The 18,889-nt window shown below is 40.8% G+C and overlaps 2 protein-coding genes across 4 annotated transcripts in view; one reads left to right on the forward strand and one right to left on the reverse strand.

Annotated features, from left to right (window-relative positions):
- cep89 (centrosomal protein 89) overlaps positions 1-18,889 on the forward strand; it is a 77,959-nt gene that overhangs the window by 38,193 nt on the left and 20,877 nt on the right. For both annotated transcript variants that reach the window (XM_068318339.1, XM_068318340.1), the window contains one exon: positions 16,941-17,089. In XM_068318339.1, coding sequence (XP_068174440.1) covers positions 16,941-17,089 — 149 coding nt within the window. The remainder of the gene's footprint in view (positions 1-16,940; positions 17,090-18,889) is intronic.
- zgc:165481 (uncharacterized protein LOC100073327 homolog) lies at positions 591-16,940 on the reverse strand. Of its 2 annotated transcripts, XM_068318341.1 has the most exons (3): positions 16,800-16,922; positions 5,611-5,746; positions 591-2,963 (listed from the first exon to the last, which is right to left on the reverse strand). In XM_068318341.1, the coding sequence occupies exon 3, from the start codon at positions 2,947-2,949 to the stop codon at positions 2,221-2,223; it is 729 nt and encodes a 242-aa protein (XP_068174442.1). In that variant the 5' UTR covers positions 2,950-2,963; positions 5,611-5,746; positions 16,800-16,922; the 3' UTR covers positions 591-2,220. The 2 variants fall into 2 exon arrangements, with proteins under 2 accessions (XP_068174442.1, XP_068174443.1); XM_068318342.1 differs by lacking the exon at positions 5,611-5,746 and having other exon boundaries at positions 16,800-16,940.

Genomic DNA, 18,889 nt, shown 5'->3' on the forward strand with positions numbered 1-18,889 from the left:
TGGTCAGGAAACCTTCAAATCTGCGCTGCAACAGCTTCCGTATCCAACAGTCACGTGGGGGTCATACGTCATCGGTGACACCCGTCTCTTCGTCAATCAGGGAAGCCAAACATGATACGATCACTTAAGAGATAAACCGATAAAGCCATGGTTACCAGTGAGGTGCATGGTTGTTCCAACACCACAGGAATTAAACACAAAGATAGGAAGCTATCTTTCTTCAAAATACCTTCTGGAAAGATTGGACAGTAATGAAGAGCAAGGATAAACAGGGTAAAAATGACCGAAGATCTAAGAATCTGTCATGAGCACCCGGATGATTTCCAAAGAGATTTGAAGGTAAGATCATTTTTGGACAACCCATATTATTTATTCTGAATTCCCAAGGTTTAGTGGATAATTAATTCATGTCTGGAGCTACTCGAGATATTGTATAAATGTTTTTTTGACCAGATTATCACGTGATTATGGCGCTCGTGAAAAGTAAACAATATTAAAAGTGATAGACAGGTCATTTTACTGAGAAAATCTGTGAAACTGAAATAAAACATACAAAAACAGCATGTCAGGCCCCAATCCTTATATATTCGGAAATAAAAGACATATTAATATAGACTAGAGTTGTTAATCATGTAGTTTAAATACAGACCTGGTTCATTTTGACTTTACTGTCCCTTTAAGCACATGTTAAGACTTTTCATCGTAGTCTTAAACGCTGTAATGAGGAATTTTGCTTTTCAGCAACAGATGACAAATGCACAATGGCTTGACCTATCAGTAGTATAGGCCAAACTGCATCACAATGGCAAAGAGTAGGACTGCCTCTGGTGTTACCAGCCTTCTTAAAAATGAAAACTTCTGCTGAATTTATGTGATTCTGGAATCAGGAACCGGGTTCTGTTGGTTGTAACCGTTATGTAAGTCAAAGGAGAAAAGTTTGCTCTGAAATGTTTCGAGAAGCTTAGTCATGCACATAACACAGAGTGAATACAAATGATAAATTATGCATTGCAAATATGTAGGGACACTGTATTCACTTCTCCACCAGACAAAACATGTCAAAGACAGTTTAATTTAGCAACTTTTCTTTGACTCATTCAGTCTAGTAAAAGCTTAAATCAACTCAAAGTGTCTTTGTGGACTCGTAGGATTGTAGACATTATCTAGATTTCATTTAACTGTATGCCCAGTATTTACCCACAAAATATATTCAATATACAGTGGACCCTCACTATAACAAGGTTCAACTTACACGGATTCGCTGTTTCACAGACTTTTTTGGTGCAGTTTTTTAATGCATTTTTTTAACAGTGCGTTGTGTTCTGCATCCTGATTGGCTAAAGGACTGACCAATGTGAACAGTCTTGGTGCCTCGTCGCTGTGCAGCTTGCCAAATTTAAGTTGGCAAATTTAGTCCATGACAAAACCCACAATGTCAAAGAAACGTTCTGCATCGGCAAAAGCACCTGACAATGCGCCCAAAAGGCAGAGAAAGATGCTAAATATCGTAGAAAAAGTTAAACTTCTGGACATGCTGAAGGAAGTTAGAAGCTATGCGGCTGCCGGGCGCTATTACGGAATAAATGAATCTTCGGTTCGTTGCATAAAGAAGGAGGAAAATAACATAAGGAGGACAGCAGCAATAAGTTTTAACAAGGATGCAAAAAGGGTTGTAACTGTCCGCAACAAGACCATTGTAAGGATGGTCTCAAATACAGTCGAAGGTGGCGTGTCTGTTTATAAAAATGTTCTTGTCCAGAAGGAAAAAGAGTGCCAACAATTACCCATAACTATATTCTTCTCTCGGAAAAAGACACCTGCACCACAGCCTGCAGCAGAAAAAGACGCTACAGCTGAGTGGAGTGAGGAAGACGCAACGTTAGAGGAACGGTGAAAAACACGTGAATCACACTGTGTCCAACCTCGTACTGACTATTAAAAATATTATTTTAAAGTTAAAACTATCATAGTTATTTGTTGAAAACGTTTATGTTTGTATTTATTTTTTAATGCCTGGGCCTGAAAACAGGTTTTGGTCTCTGATTTCATTGTATAAGTAGTTCAGTATTGTATAATAACTGTAAAAAATAAAGCGGAGCACTTCACGGATTTCACTTAGCATGAGTACTTTTTGGAACATAACCCCTGTGTTAAATGAGGGTCCACTGTACAGCATATTTACCTTGGGCATCCACTTCTGTGGTAGCATCATATCAGCCCTTAATGCAAGGAGGAGCAGTCACACATGCCCTGGCATAGACACTGGCAGAACCCGTAGACCAGGCAAACTGTTAGGCTTGATGGCACCAAGCTGACACATACAATGCCCAATGTCACTCTCTGGATTACCAACAAGTAGATTCCAAGAGGCAGTGAGCCAAAGTATAATAATCCCAGCAGCCAAACCAGGATGCGAGGTACATGGTTACAGAACTTAGACATGGTATCCGGATCAGTTGGTCCATTGGAGCCCATTGATTCTGAGTTCAGTCTTGGTTCACCGTAGAAATCAGAGCTACCGTTTTGGCTGGGAGATTGCTGTGAATCCCTTTGTACTTCCATGATAGTGATCACCAGGCAGTTGGAGGATGCTTGAGATGGGCTGGAGGCGAAGCTCTTTGGAGTCAAGACCACCCCCCCATTGTTGTCTGCGCTCCAAGATTGGTCCTGAATTACCAAGTGGGAAATTATATTAGTATCATCAGGCAGGGCCGACACTTCATATTCTATAACTTCAGTTTGGTGTCGACAAAAGGGACAAGCGATGAAGCCTGGTCCATCTCCAATGTCCAAGATCTTGATGAGACAATGTGTGCAGACCCGATGCAGGCAGTCCAGGATCTTAGGTTTGCGGTTGTGGGCATTGTAACGTTGGTAACAGATTTTACAGTCTAGTTCTTCAGGTGAAGGACAGTCTTTCTCCTCTGACTCAGACTGAGGACAATTCATCTTCGAGTCATGTTCTGGGGAAGGAAGAATGAATAAAAGCAGTGATACAGTCAACAAATAGTTTGAGGGATAATGGTCCATCTCACAAAAGCAAACTGACCAGTCAAGTGGCACAGATGCTTGCATTCGTCTGTGCAACACTCTACACAGAAGTCACTTTTCAAAATAAAACACCTTTGAACTGGTAAACAATAAAAAAAGAAAAATGCAAATGTTCTCTGCGGCCCAGCACCTACTGAGGCGGCAGTGGCTCAGCGATAGAGTGGGTCATCCCATGATCCAAGATCGGTGGTTCGATTACTGCTCCTGCCCAGTCATTTCGGAGTGTGAGCTGACAGTGGGAGATGTCAGGTCACACTCTGAAGTGAACACTGCTGAAGCGCCGTTGAGCAAGGCACCGTCCCCTTTAGAAGTTGCTCATTAACCCTTATTACACTATGGATGCGCACCCGCGTTCAGATCACATGATGTTTTTAAACCATTCATAAAAAATAAAGTATGTCACTTTGATTGCTGTGCTCATGTTTACGCAGCAGTATAGATGTGAAACAGTCTTCCGGTTTTCATTTGGAGCTGATTTGACCATGGAAAACTGGATATATGATTGTTTACATTTGATCTAAGACAAGCCGTTCAAATGGCTTTTTTTATTGGTATAATCAGATGGCAGGCGCCATATTTCTGTCCATACAGTCGCCATAGTACAAGCGGGGATGCATGTATGCACATAATTTGAACGTGTCTCGCGATTCATGCATGTTGTCAGGTGATGCAAACATGTGCCGTGATTCGTGCATTTTGTCACGTGATGCAAATATGTCTCCAATATGTTTGTGCATTTCATGTGGCACTGTGTCTTATTTTGAAAAACTCCTTTGAAGAGTGACATAAGAGACACAAAATGTATAGAGTTATGTTAGAAGCCATTGCAACCTATTTGGAGTTCAAAATCAATTTGAGCATGTTTTTGGTTTTTATGTGTAATAAAATACAATTTTTCTATTTTCGAAGTTGTGTCTATTTTCCCCCAATATGTAAATATAGTAAGTTATAGGGAAATAATAACTATCTGTTCATATAGCTGAAGTTGTGCTGAAGATAAAAATACCAAGCATGGGTATGTTAAATCATTTTTAATGTGGTATATAGAGACAAATATCACAGGTACCAAAAAATGTCCAAAATAGGTCAGGGGTCTAAGAGTTAAGGGCGCACCACGACAGAGCTGCCTGCCACTCTACCTCCTACCTATTGCACGCCCACAGGGCCCTTGTGTGTGTGTGTGTGTGTGTGTGTGTGTGTGTGTGTGTGTGTGTGTGTGTGTGTGTGTGTGTGTGTGTGTGTGTGTGTGTGTGTGTGTGTGTGTGTGTGTGTGTGTGTTACAGGGCCTGTACAAACTATATATATACATGTGAGGGATTACTTTTTTTTGTTTGCATGTATTCTCATAGTTGAACCCCATTAAAGGCAGTCAAGTTTTTATGAGATCAATGCTTGTTTTAGTCTTGCAGCAAACTCTTTTATGTATTTCATGTATGTGATTACAAACGCGTGCTAGAGTGGTCTTCTAGTTTCCCTTTGGGAATTCTTACAGTATAATAAATAAATAAATAAATAGAAAACAATGGCCTGTGGTTGGGGACCGCTGGTCTACATTGCTTGTTTTGCTTCTGGCGGGTTGTGAGGGCTAGTCATCATCTCAGTACTTCTCAAATTACTCTTAATACATTTCAAGTAGTTTACCATAGCAGGTATATCAACTTGGATCTATCTCCTTTGTTACTGTGACTAAGCTTTCTCTTGCAGGAAAACTTAACTTTTTGGAACCACCATACATTTAGAACAAGTGTCACATGTGTTGTCAGCAATACAGCTGCTCTTATTTTTGCAACTCTCTCAGAAAAGCATTGGAGACTGTCTTTAAGAACCTGTTACGGTGACTCCTTGTGGAAGCAGGCATGGTGTCCATGGAGGGGTACATAAGATCAAGATCTGATCCCAGCAATGTGGTGACAGAATGACAGTGCTCTAGACATTAGATAATACTTGATGTAAGGTCATGGCTAATTTTGATTCTGCTCGTCACTCTCTTGGCTTAAATGTTGAAATTTCCATCTAGTCAGAAAGGACTGGATCACATCTTATGTGTGCTCTATGATTCAGGGATGAACAAAATGGAGAAGTTTCAGTAAAAATCAGACCGTTTTTTTGTCGCTATAGTTCAAGTTCTTAGTCCTTTTTACTTAACCTGCATACATGTTCAAGAAACATGTCCCTGTTAGGCATATGCTAAATAAAGAAAAGTCAGTCATTAATTTATTTATGACCATGAAATATAGATTGAATAGGTGAATGTTGTGCTGGCCATTGCCCAGCAGGCCTCTCTGTGACTGTTAAATATTTTAACCACCAGTCTGTTACTTTAAAAAGGCTTCTGAAACATATGAAACAGATTTCAGAAAGATTCAGTTCCTTCTGTATCAATCGTAGGAACACAATCAGTTTTCTTTCTCTCTCTCTCTCTCTCTCTCTCTCTCTCTCTCTCTCTCTCTCTCTCTCTCTCGATCACTCTCACTCACTCTCTCTCTTTTTCTCTCTATCGTGCTCTCTATCTGTGTGTGTGTGCGTGTGTGTGGATAGACTATAAAATTTATGACTAACAATGAGGAAGGGGGTGGCACAGCGCGGGCACTGTTGTCGCCACACAGCAAGGTGGTTCCTGGTTCGAGTCCCGCTCTGTGCGGAGTTTGCATGTTGTCCCCGTTTCTGCGTGGGTTCTCCGGCTTCCTCTCACCTCCTGTAATAATGGATGCAGTGGTATGGAAAATAAATGAATGAATGACTAATGAGGAGGGAAGGAGGACCTTGACCAAAGCTGACATTTGAAAACGTCAGCTTTACCAAGAAAGCCAAATGTAAGTTTCATCAACAAATGTAAAGATCATATTCCAAGAAATAGTCCAAAAAGTAACCAAAGTAAATCAAAACTATACTTCAGAAAACAGCAAAAGCAACTGTGAAATACCCCTGGCTCCACTGCTATAGATAAATTAAAGATAAAACCCAAATAGTGAACTGGTAGTGGTTACGAGACACCGCTATGTGTGCGCTTGCAGAAACGTGCTCTACTGTATTGAGAAATACTATCCTCAGTCAAGTGTTGTGACAAAATAGTATACAAACATAAAGTGCTCATATCTGAAGTAAGGGACCCTTTTTATATTTTAAAAAATTACCGTGAAGATTTAAGACAGATGCAGAGGGCAAATCATTAAATACCATTTTACCATGTATCCGTGATATACCTTGATTACTAGGAAAAATAAAATATTGGCAACATAAAGCACCCAATTATAAACTGATCTGTAGTAAACATCTCTATAATACAAATTAAATTAGGGTTAAGAGTTGTGTTTTTTTATGTTATGATTTATGCTACAGAATATTATTTACTTTTGCTTCCTGACAAACCAAATAATCTTCCATTGTTCTAACAATGAATGATCTACCATCTGATTCTCTTACAGTCTTGCAGAAAGCCCCTATGCTCACCATTGTTCATTAAATCTGGTTTCATTTCTGCGTGTTTGTGATCAGTTTGTAAGAACATCTCTTATGCTCTCTGTCCTCTCTCCTCCTGTCCTTTCGTTGTGGCTTGTGGATGATGATCACTTTGACCTTTGCTGTCCAAGTAGCTGCTTAGCGAAGGTTTTCTGAATTATGCCATTGCTCCATTTGATTATGTATTTGTTGCTGGTGTCAGATTTTTCATCTTTGACAATAGTTTCATGGAAAAGTTAGTCTTTTATAAAAAATCTTGGTTGCTTATCTTTACATACTGTTAAAATATAAACAGTACACTTGAACTTTTAGTGTCTCGATGCATGTATTTAAATACATTACAATAACTGATACATTATGGTCAAATATTCATATACAGTATATTTGATTGTTTAATCGTGATTGGTTTTGTTAGATCCCAGTGGAGTTGTGTCTGCCAGAATACCTCAAATTTAGTCCATTGGTTCCTAATACTTCACATGTAAAGGAGCACTAAACTCATGCACAGGATCACCAAACCACAAAGATAACATATAGGTTACAAATTTAAATGCATTAAATGCAATGCTTTAAATGCATTTTTTGAGAAAAAATACATGAAGCCCAAGACCATGACAATTATATATTACTCCCACTGTGTTACATATGGATAAAAATAGTGAATGAACCCTCAGAAAACTACTGCACTAGTTGCTCTAGCCCCTCTTGGTTGCATGGCTCATCAAACCAAACTTCATGAAATTGCTCCACTAAACTATGATGATAAGACTTCCGGCTCTCAACGGGAGCAGACGTCTTTCTTCTGTCTCCTGTTGTTGCTATCTCTCTAACTCATACCCAGACTGACTCTCACTTATTCTCTGCAAAATGACGAAACCAAAAGGAAAATCGGAGGATACGAAAGACCAGATGGTCTCTATGAAAGAATTAAAGAGTGAGTTAAAGAGCAACTTTGATAAGTTAGGGAGTGACTTTGATAAAAAGTTAGAAGAAAAGCTGAAACCGGTGCTAGATGCCTTGGAAGAAATGAAGGACAAAATGAAGAAATGCAGAAAGACATGGATGAAAAATACCAAAAAATTGTTGTCTTGGAACAGGGACAACAAAGAATGGATGCTTTGGAACAAAGCATTCGTATAAATGATGTGATCATCACTGGAATCAAAATCAAGCAGAGGAATTACAGATATGCTATGGCTAGCGCTGACATCGAATCTCTGGAGCAACAAGTGAGTTCTCAACTGAGAGACCTGGATATAACTATAGATCCGGACCTGATTGAGAAATGTTACCCATTACCATCTGGAGGTAGGAGACCACTTGCAGTGCTGATAAAATTCAAAAATCGTAAACACAAGATAGCTCTTCTGAAACATGGCTTCAAACTGAAAGGAAAAAATGTCTACATTAACGAGAATCTCCCTAAAAAGAATGCTGATATTGCTAAAAAAGCTCGACAACTGAAAAAGAATGGGCTGATCGACAACACCTGGACGAACAACTGCAGGATCTTCATCAAAACAAATTGGCTTTCTCCGGACCAGATGAAAACAATGGTGATTAGGAGTGCAGACGAGTTGGTGAAATATGAGCAATAAAGACGGGCAAGAATTGTTACTACACCAAAGATCAGTACAACAGAGTCACTTCAATATTGGGAGCGCTACAATTTTGGACACGTCAAGTATTTCATGGAACAGTCGAAAAAATCAACATCATTGATGTCAGAAACATGGATTAATGAACAAAATAACAAACAAACATAAAAAACAACAACATGTATTTGTGATAACATGGGATAACATTAACTTGAGACTTTAAAGGGTCTGTTGATATCTTTTGACAATATAATACCATGTGAAACTGTTAAAGTGTCTGTAACAAACTGGTTAATTCTCGTATAAACACTGTCTGCTGAAAGAGGTTAATATGATCATTATATTCTTGTGGAGAACACTGGCAAGGTCAAATTCTTGTTTTGACTATCCATGATGTTAACAAACCTTGTGTTCCTAGGAAGAATGTAAACATGGTTATACTCTAGGGTAAAAGGCTAATATCTGGAAGTGGATAGGGGTACGCACATCTGTCAAAATTCAATGTATGAGCTGGATTAAGACTTTTAATGTCATATTTAATTACATATTCAAATGAGAGAGATGTTTTGTTGATAATTTAGGGGACGGGAATCTTACAAGCCAATGGTTTCTACCCGTTAACCCTTTTTTTTTTCTTTTTGGATGTTGCTGATGATGTTTCAACACTGATGAAAGTGAAATATGTTGTGTCTGGAAAGAAGAAAGATGAACTGAATAAATAAATGTTTCAGAGAAATTTCACAATGTGTTCTCTATGACCATGCTTACTCTAGTAGAAAACAGTTCCCACCCCAAAAGAGGTCTCTTAAAATGCTTTGAGATTGTTACAATAATAGTGTCATGTTGTGGCCTAAGGTCATTTGATTCATCGATAGCATGAAGCTTTAAAAGTCCTGTAATGGTGCCATGTTGTGGCCTAAGGTCATTTGATTCATCGGTAGCATTAAGCTTTAAACGTCCTGTTACTCCCACTGTGTTACATATGGATAGAAAAATAGTGAATGAACCCTAAGAAAACTACTGCAACAGTTGCTCCAGCCCCTCATGGTTGCATGGATCATCATGCAACCAAACTTCATGAAATTGCGCCATTAAACTATAAAACCCATTATTGACACCTGTTGCTTCAGAGCAATTTCACATTGTGTTCCCTGTGACCATGCTTACTCTGATAGACAAAGTTTTTCCCACCCCAAAGAGGTCTCTTAAATTGATATAAACGATAAACAAGCATGTTTGTTGATGCCAGTGAAGTTTGTTTTTTGCTATTAGCAGAAATGCTGTCACTATATCCTTTCTCTGATGTTAATGACACCCAACAACAAAGAGTATTACTTATCTATGCTATCTGTACAATGTTATTCTCTGCCACAGCAATCACACCTTTAAACAAGTCTTCATATCTGAAATCTCATCACAAAACCATCATTCTTCAGCAACAGTCACAGATTTCTAACCATGACAGCATTGGTTTTGTTAGAGTTGGCAACTCAAACTTTAAAACAAGAGGCTTTCCTGATAGCCTTGGGATATTGTGAGATGCTATACTGTGAAATGCTTTGTGTGATTATCAATTATATTGAGCACTAAATGTCCATTGGAAAATAAACATAAGTACAGCCTTAGGTTTTCGTTTTTTCTGTTGGTAGCTAAGAATTTCAATCACAATAAATTATAAAATATTCATTAATTCATCTTCTAAATCCACTTCATCCGCTGTCACGGGTTGTGGTGTGCTGGAACCTATCCCAGCCGACTGGGCTACTTCAAGCAGTTTGTTGAGTGTATCTTAGGGAGTGAGTAAATCTGGCAAATGATTAGGTATTTAATGCAAGCTGTCCCATGTCTCCCATTTGTCCTCCGTGCTTTGAATATCCACTGTAAGGTATATATTATATGGTAAATCATCTTCTTGAGAACTACATTACCTAGAGAACAATCTTCTTTTCCTTCTTTTCCTTTCGGCTTTTCCCTTCAGGGGTCGCCACAGCGAATCAATTGCCTCCATCTAGCCCTGTCCTTTGCATCCTCTTTTCTCACACCAACTACCTTCATGTCCTCCTTCATTACATCCATAAACCTCCTCTTTGGTCTTCCTCTAGGCCTCCTGCCTGGCAGTTCAAACCTCAGCATCCTTCTACCAATATATTCACTATCTCTCCTCTGGACATGTCCAAACCATCTCAGTCTGGCCTCTCTGACTTTATCTCCAAAAACTCTAACATGTGCTGTCCCTCTGATGTACTCATTCCTGATCCTATCCTTCCTGGTCACTCCCAAAGAGAACCTCAGCATCTTCATCTCTGCTACCTCCAGCTCTGCCTCCTGTCTTTTCCTCAGTGACACTGTCTCTAGACCAAACAACCACAGTTTTGTACACCTTTCCTTTCATTTTTGCTGAAACTCTTCTATTATATATCACACCTGACACTTTTCTCCACCCGTTACATTCCGCCTGTGCACGCTTCTTCACCTCTTTTCCACACTCTCCATTGCTCTTTTCCACACTCTCCTCCACCTCTTCCCTGCTCTCACTGCAGATCACAATGTCATCTGCAAACATTATAGTCCATGGAGATTCCTGTCTAACCTCATCTGTCAGCCTGTCCATCACCATAGCGAACAAGAAGGGGCTCATAGCTAATCCCTGATGCACCCACCTCCACCTTGAACTCCTCTGTCACACCTACAGCACACCTCACCACTGTCTACAGTCCTCATACATGTCCTTCACCACTCTAACATACTTCTCTGCCACTCCAGACTTCCTCATACAATACCACAGTTCCTCTCTGGGCACCCTGTCATAAGCTTTCTCTAGATCTACAAAAACACAATGCAGCTCCGTTTGGCCTTCTCTGAACTTCTCTGTCAACATCATCAAAGCAAATACTGCATCTGTAGTACTCTCTTTTGGCATGTCCTCCGTGCTTTGAATATCCACTGTAAGCTATATATTATATGGTAAATCATCTTCTTGGGAACTAAATTACCTAAAAAACAATATGTTCACAAATAATCAAACAGCAATTATATTTGTAGTTTTGGATTATATGCTGTTTTCTCTTGGTAATCTGATATCGAAAGGGCACAAGTCAGTGTCTTATTGTGCTGGTCTCAAATCCAGATAAATAGAGGATTATGTCAGGAAGAGCATCTGATGTAAAACATTTGCCAAATCAAACATGCGAATCAAGTCAATGACTTCCGAAACGGCTCGGCTGAGGCCCGAGTTAACGACTGCCATCGGTGCTGTTCACCTACAGGGTGCCGGTGGAAATTGGACTACTGTTGGTGGAAGAAGGTGGAAAGTGTGTTCGTAGGAAGAGAAAAAAGAGGAATAACAAGAGTACAAAGTACAAAGTTGGTTGACATGATGCAGAGGAGGAAGGTTGAAGTTGTTCTATCATGGTGTAGATAGGAAGAGAAATGAGGCAGGAGTTATCTTGAAGAAGGAGTTTGTTGGGAATGTCCGGGAAGTAGAGAGTGTCAGATAGAGTGATGAGTCTGCAGCTAGAAATCGAAGGTGTGCTTGTGTAGACGGTATAATCTGAAGGAGATCAGTGACTGCAAAGTAGTTGTAGGCGAGAATGTGTAACCAAACAGCGTAGGATGGTGGTGTGTAGGATGACTCTGGTGGTCAGGAAGATGAAGAGGACAAAGGCAGAGCAGAAGACGAAATGGTGGAAGCTCAAAAAGAAACAGTGTTGCATGACTTTTAGGAAGGAGTTAAGACAGGCTCTGGGTGGTCAGGAGGTGCTTCCAGATGACTGGACAGCTGCAGCTACTGTGATCAGGGAGACAGGTAGGAGAGTACTTGGTGTGTCATCTGGAAGGAATGTAGCTAAGGAGACTGGGTGGTGGAATGAGGAGTTACAGGAGTGTATACAGAGAAAGAGAAATTACAGAAAAAATTACCTGTGAACAGCTCATATGCTGTTTTCTTGTGCGCCTATTGTAGCTCCTATTCCTCACATATGCGGAGGTCTGAACAGCATAGTTCCACAAGTTATCAGGTAACCCGCTTTCAATCAGTGGGCATCTACTCATCTCATAAAGTGTTCGCCAACCTCTTTCTGCAGTACCATTTTGGTGGGGCAAGCAAGGCACTGACATCTCGTGTCTAATCCTGTTTTTGGTTAACACTGTCTGAAAATCGTGACATATAAATTCAGTGCCGTTGTCTGAACGAATACACTTGACTTGCCCATATGGAGCTGCATCTGCCAAGAATTTTTTCTGTGGCCTTGACTGTGTCAGTCTTGGACCTGAGAAAGTACACGAACATAGTGCCTGAATAATCGTCTGTAAAAGACTGCACATATCATTGCACTTCCATGCTCCGAGTTCTGCCTGCTAAATCAGTGTGTACTAGCTCTAGGGTCTTCTTTGATTTCCTATCCTGTCTGGAGAAGTTACACCCAGACAGGTAATCTGGCTGAGATATAAGTGACTGATTCTGTATCCATTACAGCAGTGGTCCTCAACCCTCGGGCCGCGGACCGGTACCGGTCCGTGGGTCATTTTGTACCGGGCCGCACAGAAAGAAAAAATAATTTACATTACTTTGGCTTTATTTATTTCGGAGTCTGAAAGATGTTTTATTTTGAAAAGTGACGTCTGTAGGGAATGACGCACAGATGAATACATGCGTCTGTCACACTTGACAGGTCTCGGTCACATGACAGGTAGCCGCTACCCCTAAATTAAGCGCCCACAACCGCGTCAGTGTTCTGGATTAAAGTCAAGGCAGATTATCCTGAGAACGTCCAAAAAGTATCGAAAACCCTGCTTCTATTTCCAACTTCCTGTCTTTGTGGAGCGGGATTTTCTGCTGTGACCGTAAAGATAATCAAACTGCAGAGTAGACTGGACATCCAGAACACACTTCAGGTGTCATTGTCTCCCGTGACCCCTAGATCAGCGGTCCCCAACCACTAATTCTCATTATTATAATTATTATTATTTGATTGACTTGTTCACCCTGTTATTGGAAATGATCAGTGTTTCTCCTCTGTTGAATCCACTGATTGTAAGTCGCTATATTTCAAAATAAACCTCATCAGTGCAGTCACTTCAGTCGATTTTTTAATATAATTATTTCTTACAATTATTTCGTTTACAGAGATGTTATCAATTTATGGAAAAAAGGTTGTTTCTTGTCTGTTGATGTCAGAATTTTACATAAAATGCAGAAGATTTATTATTAGACTACAGCTTTCCTGGCGTCAGGCGGCACGGTTGCGCAGTGGGTAGCGCTGTCGCCTCGAGTCCCGCTCTCTGCGGAGTTCGCATGCTCTCCCCGTGTCTGCGTGGGTTCTCTCCAGATTCTCCGGCTTCCTCCCACCTCCAAAAGGATGCGCTTCAGGTTGATTGGCCGGCCCCAAATTGCCCGTAGCAGTGAGTGTGTGTATGCATGGTTGTCCGTCTTTGTGTGTGGCTCCGCGGTGCTCTGGTGTCGTGCCCGCAGTGTCGCGCCTCACGCCCTATGCCAGCTGAATTAGGCTCCAGCTCCTTGTGACCCACTACGGCGGATGAAGCAGCAGAAGATGAATGAATGAATGTCCTGGCGTCATTAATGATTATCGAGCAAATGAAGACAGGTCCGTGAAAATATTGTCTTAGATGAAACTGGTCTGTGGCGCAAAAAAGGTTGGGGACCGCTGCATTACAGAATGTAATACTGTACTCCTGTATTTTCCTCACTGTAGCTTTGTGAATGCAGAATAGAGAAAATCGAGACGGAGCCCAACAGCCATATACAGTACTCGAACTCTTTGGCTTACCTTTCGCATGTGTCATTTAGACTGCGTTAGTTTTGCTCCCAGCGATTTCTCATTGTCCGTGACGATTGTCGAGAAACAGCGTTAATTATGTTCTGTCTGTAAACATCTGTTGTCTTCGCCACTGATATTCGTCCCATTTAAAAACATTGTGTTTTAAATTATTTTCGATGTTTACTGGTCAATATGATCAGCTCATGTGTTTACACAATGAACAACAGAGTCACGTTCGGCTGACTGAGAAAGCAGCACAGAGAAATCAACAGTTATTAACTAGAGAGACAAACACGAGACAAATAAGAGCAAAATACGTAGTAAAGAAGTTATTGAAAGTTAAAAAAGTTCCAGACTGATCAGTAGTTGCACACGTTCAAGTGGCATATGCAAACAAAACGCACATGAGGTATTGATAGAAGGCATGCAGAGGGGGCGAGGGGTTGCAGATAGGGAGCTCTGAGCTATGCCTCATCAACACCGAGCGTTTTGGGGCGTAAGTGGTTTTTTAATATTCAGTCAAAGATATTGAGGACCACTGATCACTTTGGGGCATTTTAAATACAATGTAGTTAGACATCTGGCAGCTGAATAACATGAATTAAAAAAAGCATAATATGGGACCTTTAAGCAGACAGTTACCATGAGTGGTGGAATAATGTGTCATATGGTTTTAAAATGATTTTTGTTCATTTTTGTCAACAATAGTATGGATGAGTTTGGGTTATTTTCCTTTGATAGGTCAGTTGGTCATTACCAACGGTATAAAGGCCCTGGTCTAAAGCATTACAGTCCCTGTTTTCACGGTGACAGATCTTTTTGAAGACTCAACTTTTTTGTTGCGGTTACTCCTTCCGTCCAAAACAACAACGCAGATATCCGGGACGAAAACGCAACTTTTTGAAAACGTTGGCCAAGGTGAAGTTTTTTGAAAACGCCGGGTCTGCGTTGTTGTGTGGACGCTGTATACACAACTTTTTCTATCTGGGGGGTGTCTCTCTGCAACGAAAATCACTGTGACGTCATTACAGCGGTTGTTGTCTTCGTACATACAGAATGGACAGAGTGAAAAGTCTATTTTGCCTATTTTCTGAAATATAACAGCTCCAGTCGAAGAACGTGCTTGACTCAGCTTCACTCTTGAGTATTTGTTCGTCTGTTTTTCTCTTGATGAGTCATAAAGTTTATATATTTATTTATTCATTCATTCATTCACATTCCTTGCTAAACACACAGAAGCCAGTTCTGGGTCAGACTGGGACGCACTGGCTGCTGGTGGGAGAACTCTGATGGAGGTCGTCCTCCAGGAGGAACGGCGTGAATTTCCACACATCCCGGTCCTTTCTCCTGTCGGTCTCGGAGTAGTTCTGCTTATAAACGTGTTGCTCAACGCACTGATCCGGATACGTGTGGACGGAGATTTTTTCGAAAACGCTGTCGTGGACACAAATCTATTTCTATGCGTGGTGACAAAAAGTTGCGTTTTCAAAAATATCCGGCACAGTTTGGACGAGGCATGAATCAGCTCAAGGTGTACGATGTGCTACTGACAACTAATGGTGTTTCTATTGAACTTGTGAGTAGAGAAATAAAAGGAAAAGTTGTAACTGCAATCTTTTGGTTTGCTCATTTCTGTACACCTGGCCCCCAAACAAACTCATTTATAATTGGCAAAAAATTCTGGTTCAAAGCCTTGGTTATTACTTTCACATCTTTTATTTCTGTAGAGTGTCGCCCCCTGGAATTGAATATGCTATGAAAGAGGTGCGACAGACGTCATCACATGCATCTACATCCACATCTTAAAAATGTCATACTGCAGGACCTGACAGACACACATACACACCTGTCATTTAATTATAGTAACTGTAAACTCACATGGGAGCACCACATAAACATTTACATGTAGGTATGATTCTTATTGATTTATATTCAATTTAACACCAAATCTTCCAAAATATTAAATTTAACTTTGAGGTCTTTGAGGAGGTATCAACAATCTTCATGTAATTAGAAAGCATGTTTCAGAAGTATTTTGTTACACCCTTCTAATTATAGTACAGTAATCTAATGAGAAATACTTTAACAATTTCACAATTTACCTTTTTCATGTTCATTTCAACTGTTAGATCTCTTCGATCAGATTAGATATGGATCCCCTGCTTTCTAAAATCAATTAGATAAAAAAATGTGTTTGAAACCGTTGTGTTGCTCTGACAAAATGTTCTTTTAGGAGGGTCACATTTGAAGCATTTTGGGGTTGGTTGCTTCCTGTTGATATTATTGTACAACAGTGAGCAGGCCACTGATGTTGTATCCTGGTAACTTGATTTTAAAGGAGGGGAAGGATATCATTTGATGTACAGACTTGTAGTAAAATCAGTGTCATCTATTTGCTTAAATGCTCTTAAATGCAACATACCTCATAAGCCAAAACAGACACCAGCTACCATATAATCCAGGAAACCTGCAGAGTGATAAACTTGAGTGTACACAAAAAAGGCTAGCAAATTGCAAACATACACTATTATTTCATTATTTAGTCCTGTCTTTAGTAACGCCCTCCAGCAGCACACAGTACTATCTGCCTTTTTTGGTTTTATAAATCTCCGTTTACTGCTTTCGGTTCATTCTTTCATTGACTTTTTAGCTTTATTGCCATGTCTCAGTGTATCTGCATCCACTGAGACTGGCTAGTCCACATAACAAATGACGTGTGTTCCACTTGTATGAGTGTGTATGCTGCCTGCAGTGCTTCTGAACTATCTGCAGCTCAACAGCTAAAGACAACTTAATATGAATAAAATCTAATAAAACTATAACTTAATGAAAAATACATGCACACACCCAACCAACAAATAGATATTAGATACACTCACTACCTAGAAGGTCACTATGTGTATGAGTTTCTTACCTCATCCTAATGTTTGCAACTCCACCTCCTCCGGTCCGGTTGTCTTTGCTCTGCTGTCCTTCATGTAAATTCACCTCCGTCATAGCAACACTCCACATCTCATTCCTGTGTCTGTGTGTGTCTGTGTGTGTGTGTATGCAGGTCTACCGGAGGCAAGCGTCAACCAAACTGGCCGTGTTACAGGAAGAAACAGAGGGGAGGAGAGCTTCTTACCAGCGGGAAATCCTTAACCTGCAGAGTCTACTTAAAGAAAAACAGAAGGCTGAGGAGATTCTGCTGCAGTCTAAACGGTAGAACGGGAGTGGGGAGAACTGACATAGGGAGGAAAGAGTGGAGGGGAAACTGAAGGAGGCAGGCAAACAGAAAAAGGGAGGAGGGTCAAGAATGAAATTGTGAGTGAGAGGAGAAGGTGGAAAGGATATTGTGTCTGCTTTTCAAAAAGAGTACAGAATATGAAAGAGAGAATTAACCTTAAGGGATTTACTGACAGTAAAAATGGACGGGCTATCAGACTGTTTTCAACCTCTGTATGAATAGTCTTATGTAAGTATGGAACTGCCAAATGCTTTTTTTATTTTTTTTATTTTATCATGTAGGTAAATAACAGAAAGTACCCAAATTACTCAGTTTGTCCACTAGAGAGCAGTAGCTGAGGTGTATTTTCCATTTTCAAATTGCCTTGTCTAATCTGTTTATCCAGCAGTTCACTCTATCTAAATATTTTTGTGTGAAAACAATTAGCATCTTTTTATTTCTTTCGGCTTGTCTCGTTTGCGGTTGCCACAGAGTGTCATACTTTTCCATATCAGCTTATTTTATGCATCCTCCGCTCTAACACCAAGTCTTTCCGTTTCTTCAACTCCTAAATGCACTCACTATTGCTCTGGACGGTTAAACCCAGGTATTTAAAATCCTCCATCTTTGCTATTTCTTCTCCCTGTAGCCTCACTCTTCTTTCTCCAATCTGCTCATTTATGCACAAATATTCTGTTTTACTCTGGCTATGGGGCGGCAGTGGCTCAGCGGTAGAGCAAATCATCTTGAAGACAGGATCACCCAGCCATCAGGGGTTCAAATCCTGCTCCTGCCAGAACATCCAACCGAATGTGAGTCGACGGTGGGAGGTGTCAGCTCACCTCCAAGCCACTGCCGAGGTGCCCTTGAGTAAGGCACCGTCCCCCCTACAAGCTACTCAATTTGGGGCACGTTCCAGAAGCCGCTGCCCGTCACCCTGCCTCCTTAATGTGTGTAGTTTGATGTGTACATGTACTAACTGCATGCTTACAGGCCCCCTTGTGTGCTGTGTTCAGGGGGCCTGTGTCCTACACTAACCCGAGTGACTACAGGTAGTCGCCGACTTACGACCGCGATTGGGACCGACAGATCGGTCGTAACTCGACTTGGTCGTAAATCGACTCTTACGTAAAAATTAAATCCAGCAGCGCTGGTTTTTGGCTGGGGGTCGTCCGGATCATCAGCTGGGGCAGCGTGTGGGTTGGTGGGAGCGGGAGACGATCTTTTCATAATCATTGTGAGCTTTGTCTGAATTGTTCGTTTCTTTTTCTCCTCATAAATTTCACAATATGGACGGAAAGCGTCATTTGCCATCCGTTCAATCCTTGCAAATCTTTCTATGTTCTATGTCCATTTCTTCAAAGTGTGCACAGAGTTTATTTAACAGGGAAAAGCCTTCTGACAAGCCTTTGGTGGTGAACATTTTTTCTGTTTCCTCCTCTTCTTTCTCTGCTTCTCTTCTCTCTTCTCCCACTCTTTCTTCTTCGAGCGCGATCAGTTCTTCATACAGCGCGATCATTCGTAAGTTCTCCAAGGAGAGGTTTTTTGCCAGTTTCACTATTTTCTCTCGAATCTGATCAAGTTCTTCGTCACTTTCAAATCCAGCAGAAGAGTTCACGTAACGCTTGACAGTTTTTCCATACGCCATTCATACATTTCTCCGTCACAGCCTCCTAAGCAGCCCAGCCCATCAGTAGTGGGCTGGGCTGCTGATCTCAGTGTGACTGAACAGCGTGTGTGTGCCGTGGGGACTGAAGAGAGCGCGGGAGCCTCAGAGCGTGAGTACTGTGGCTGGA

Source organism: Antennarius striatus, chromosome 1 (assembly GCF_040054535.1).
Source record: "Antennarius striatus isolate MH-2024 chromosome 1, ASM4005453v1, whole genome shotgun sequence".
In the NCBI taxonomy this organism is placed as follows: Eukaryota; Metazoa; Chordata; class Actinopteri; order Lophiiformes; family Antennariidae; genus Antennarius; species Antennarius striatus.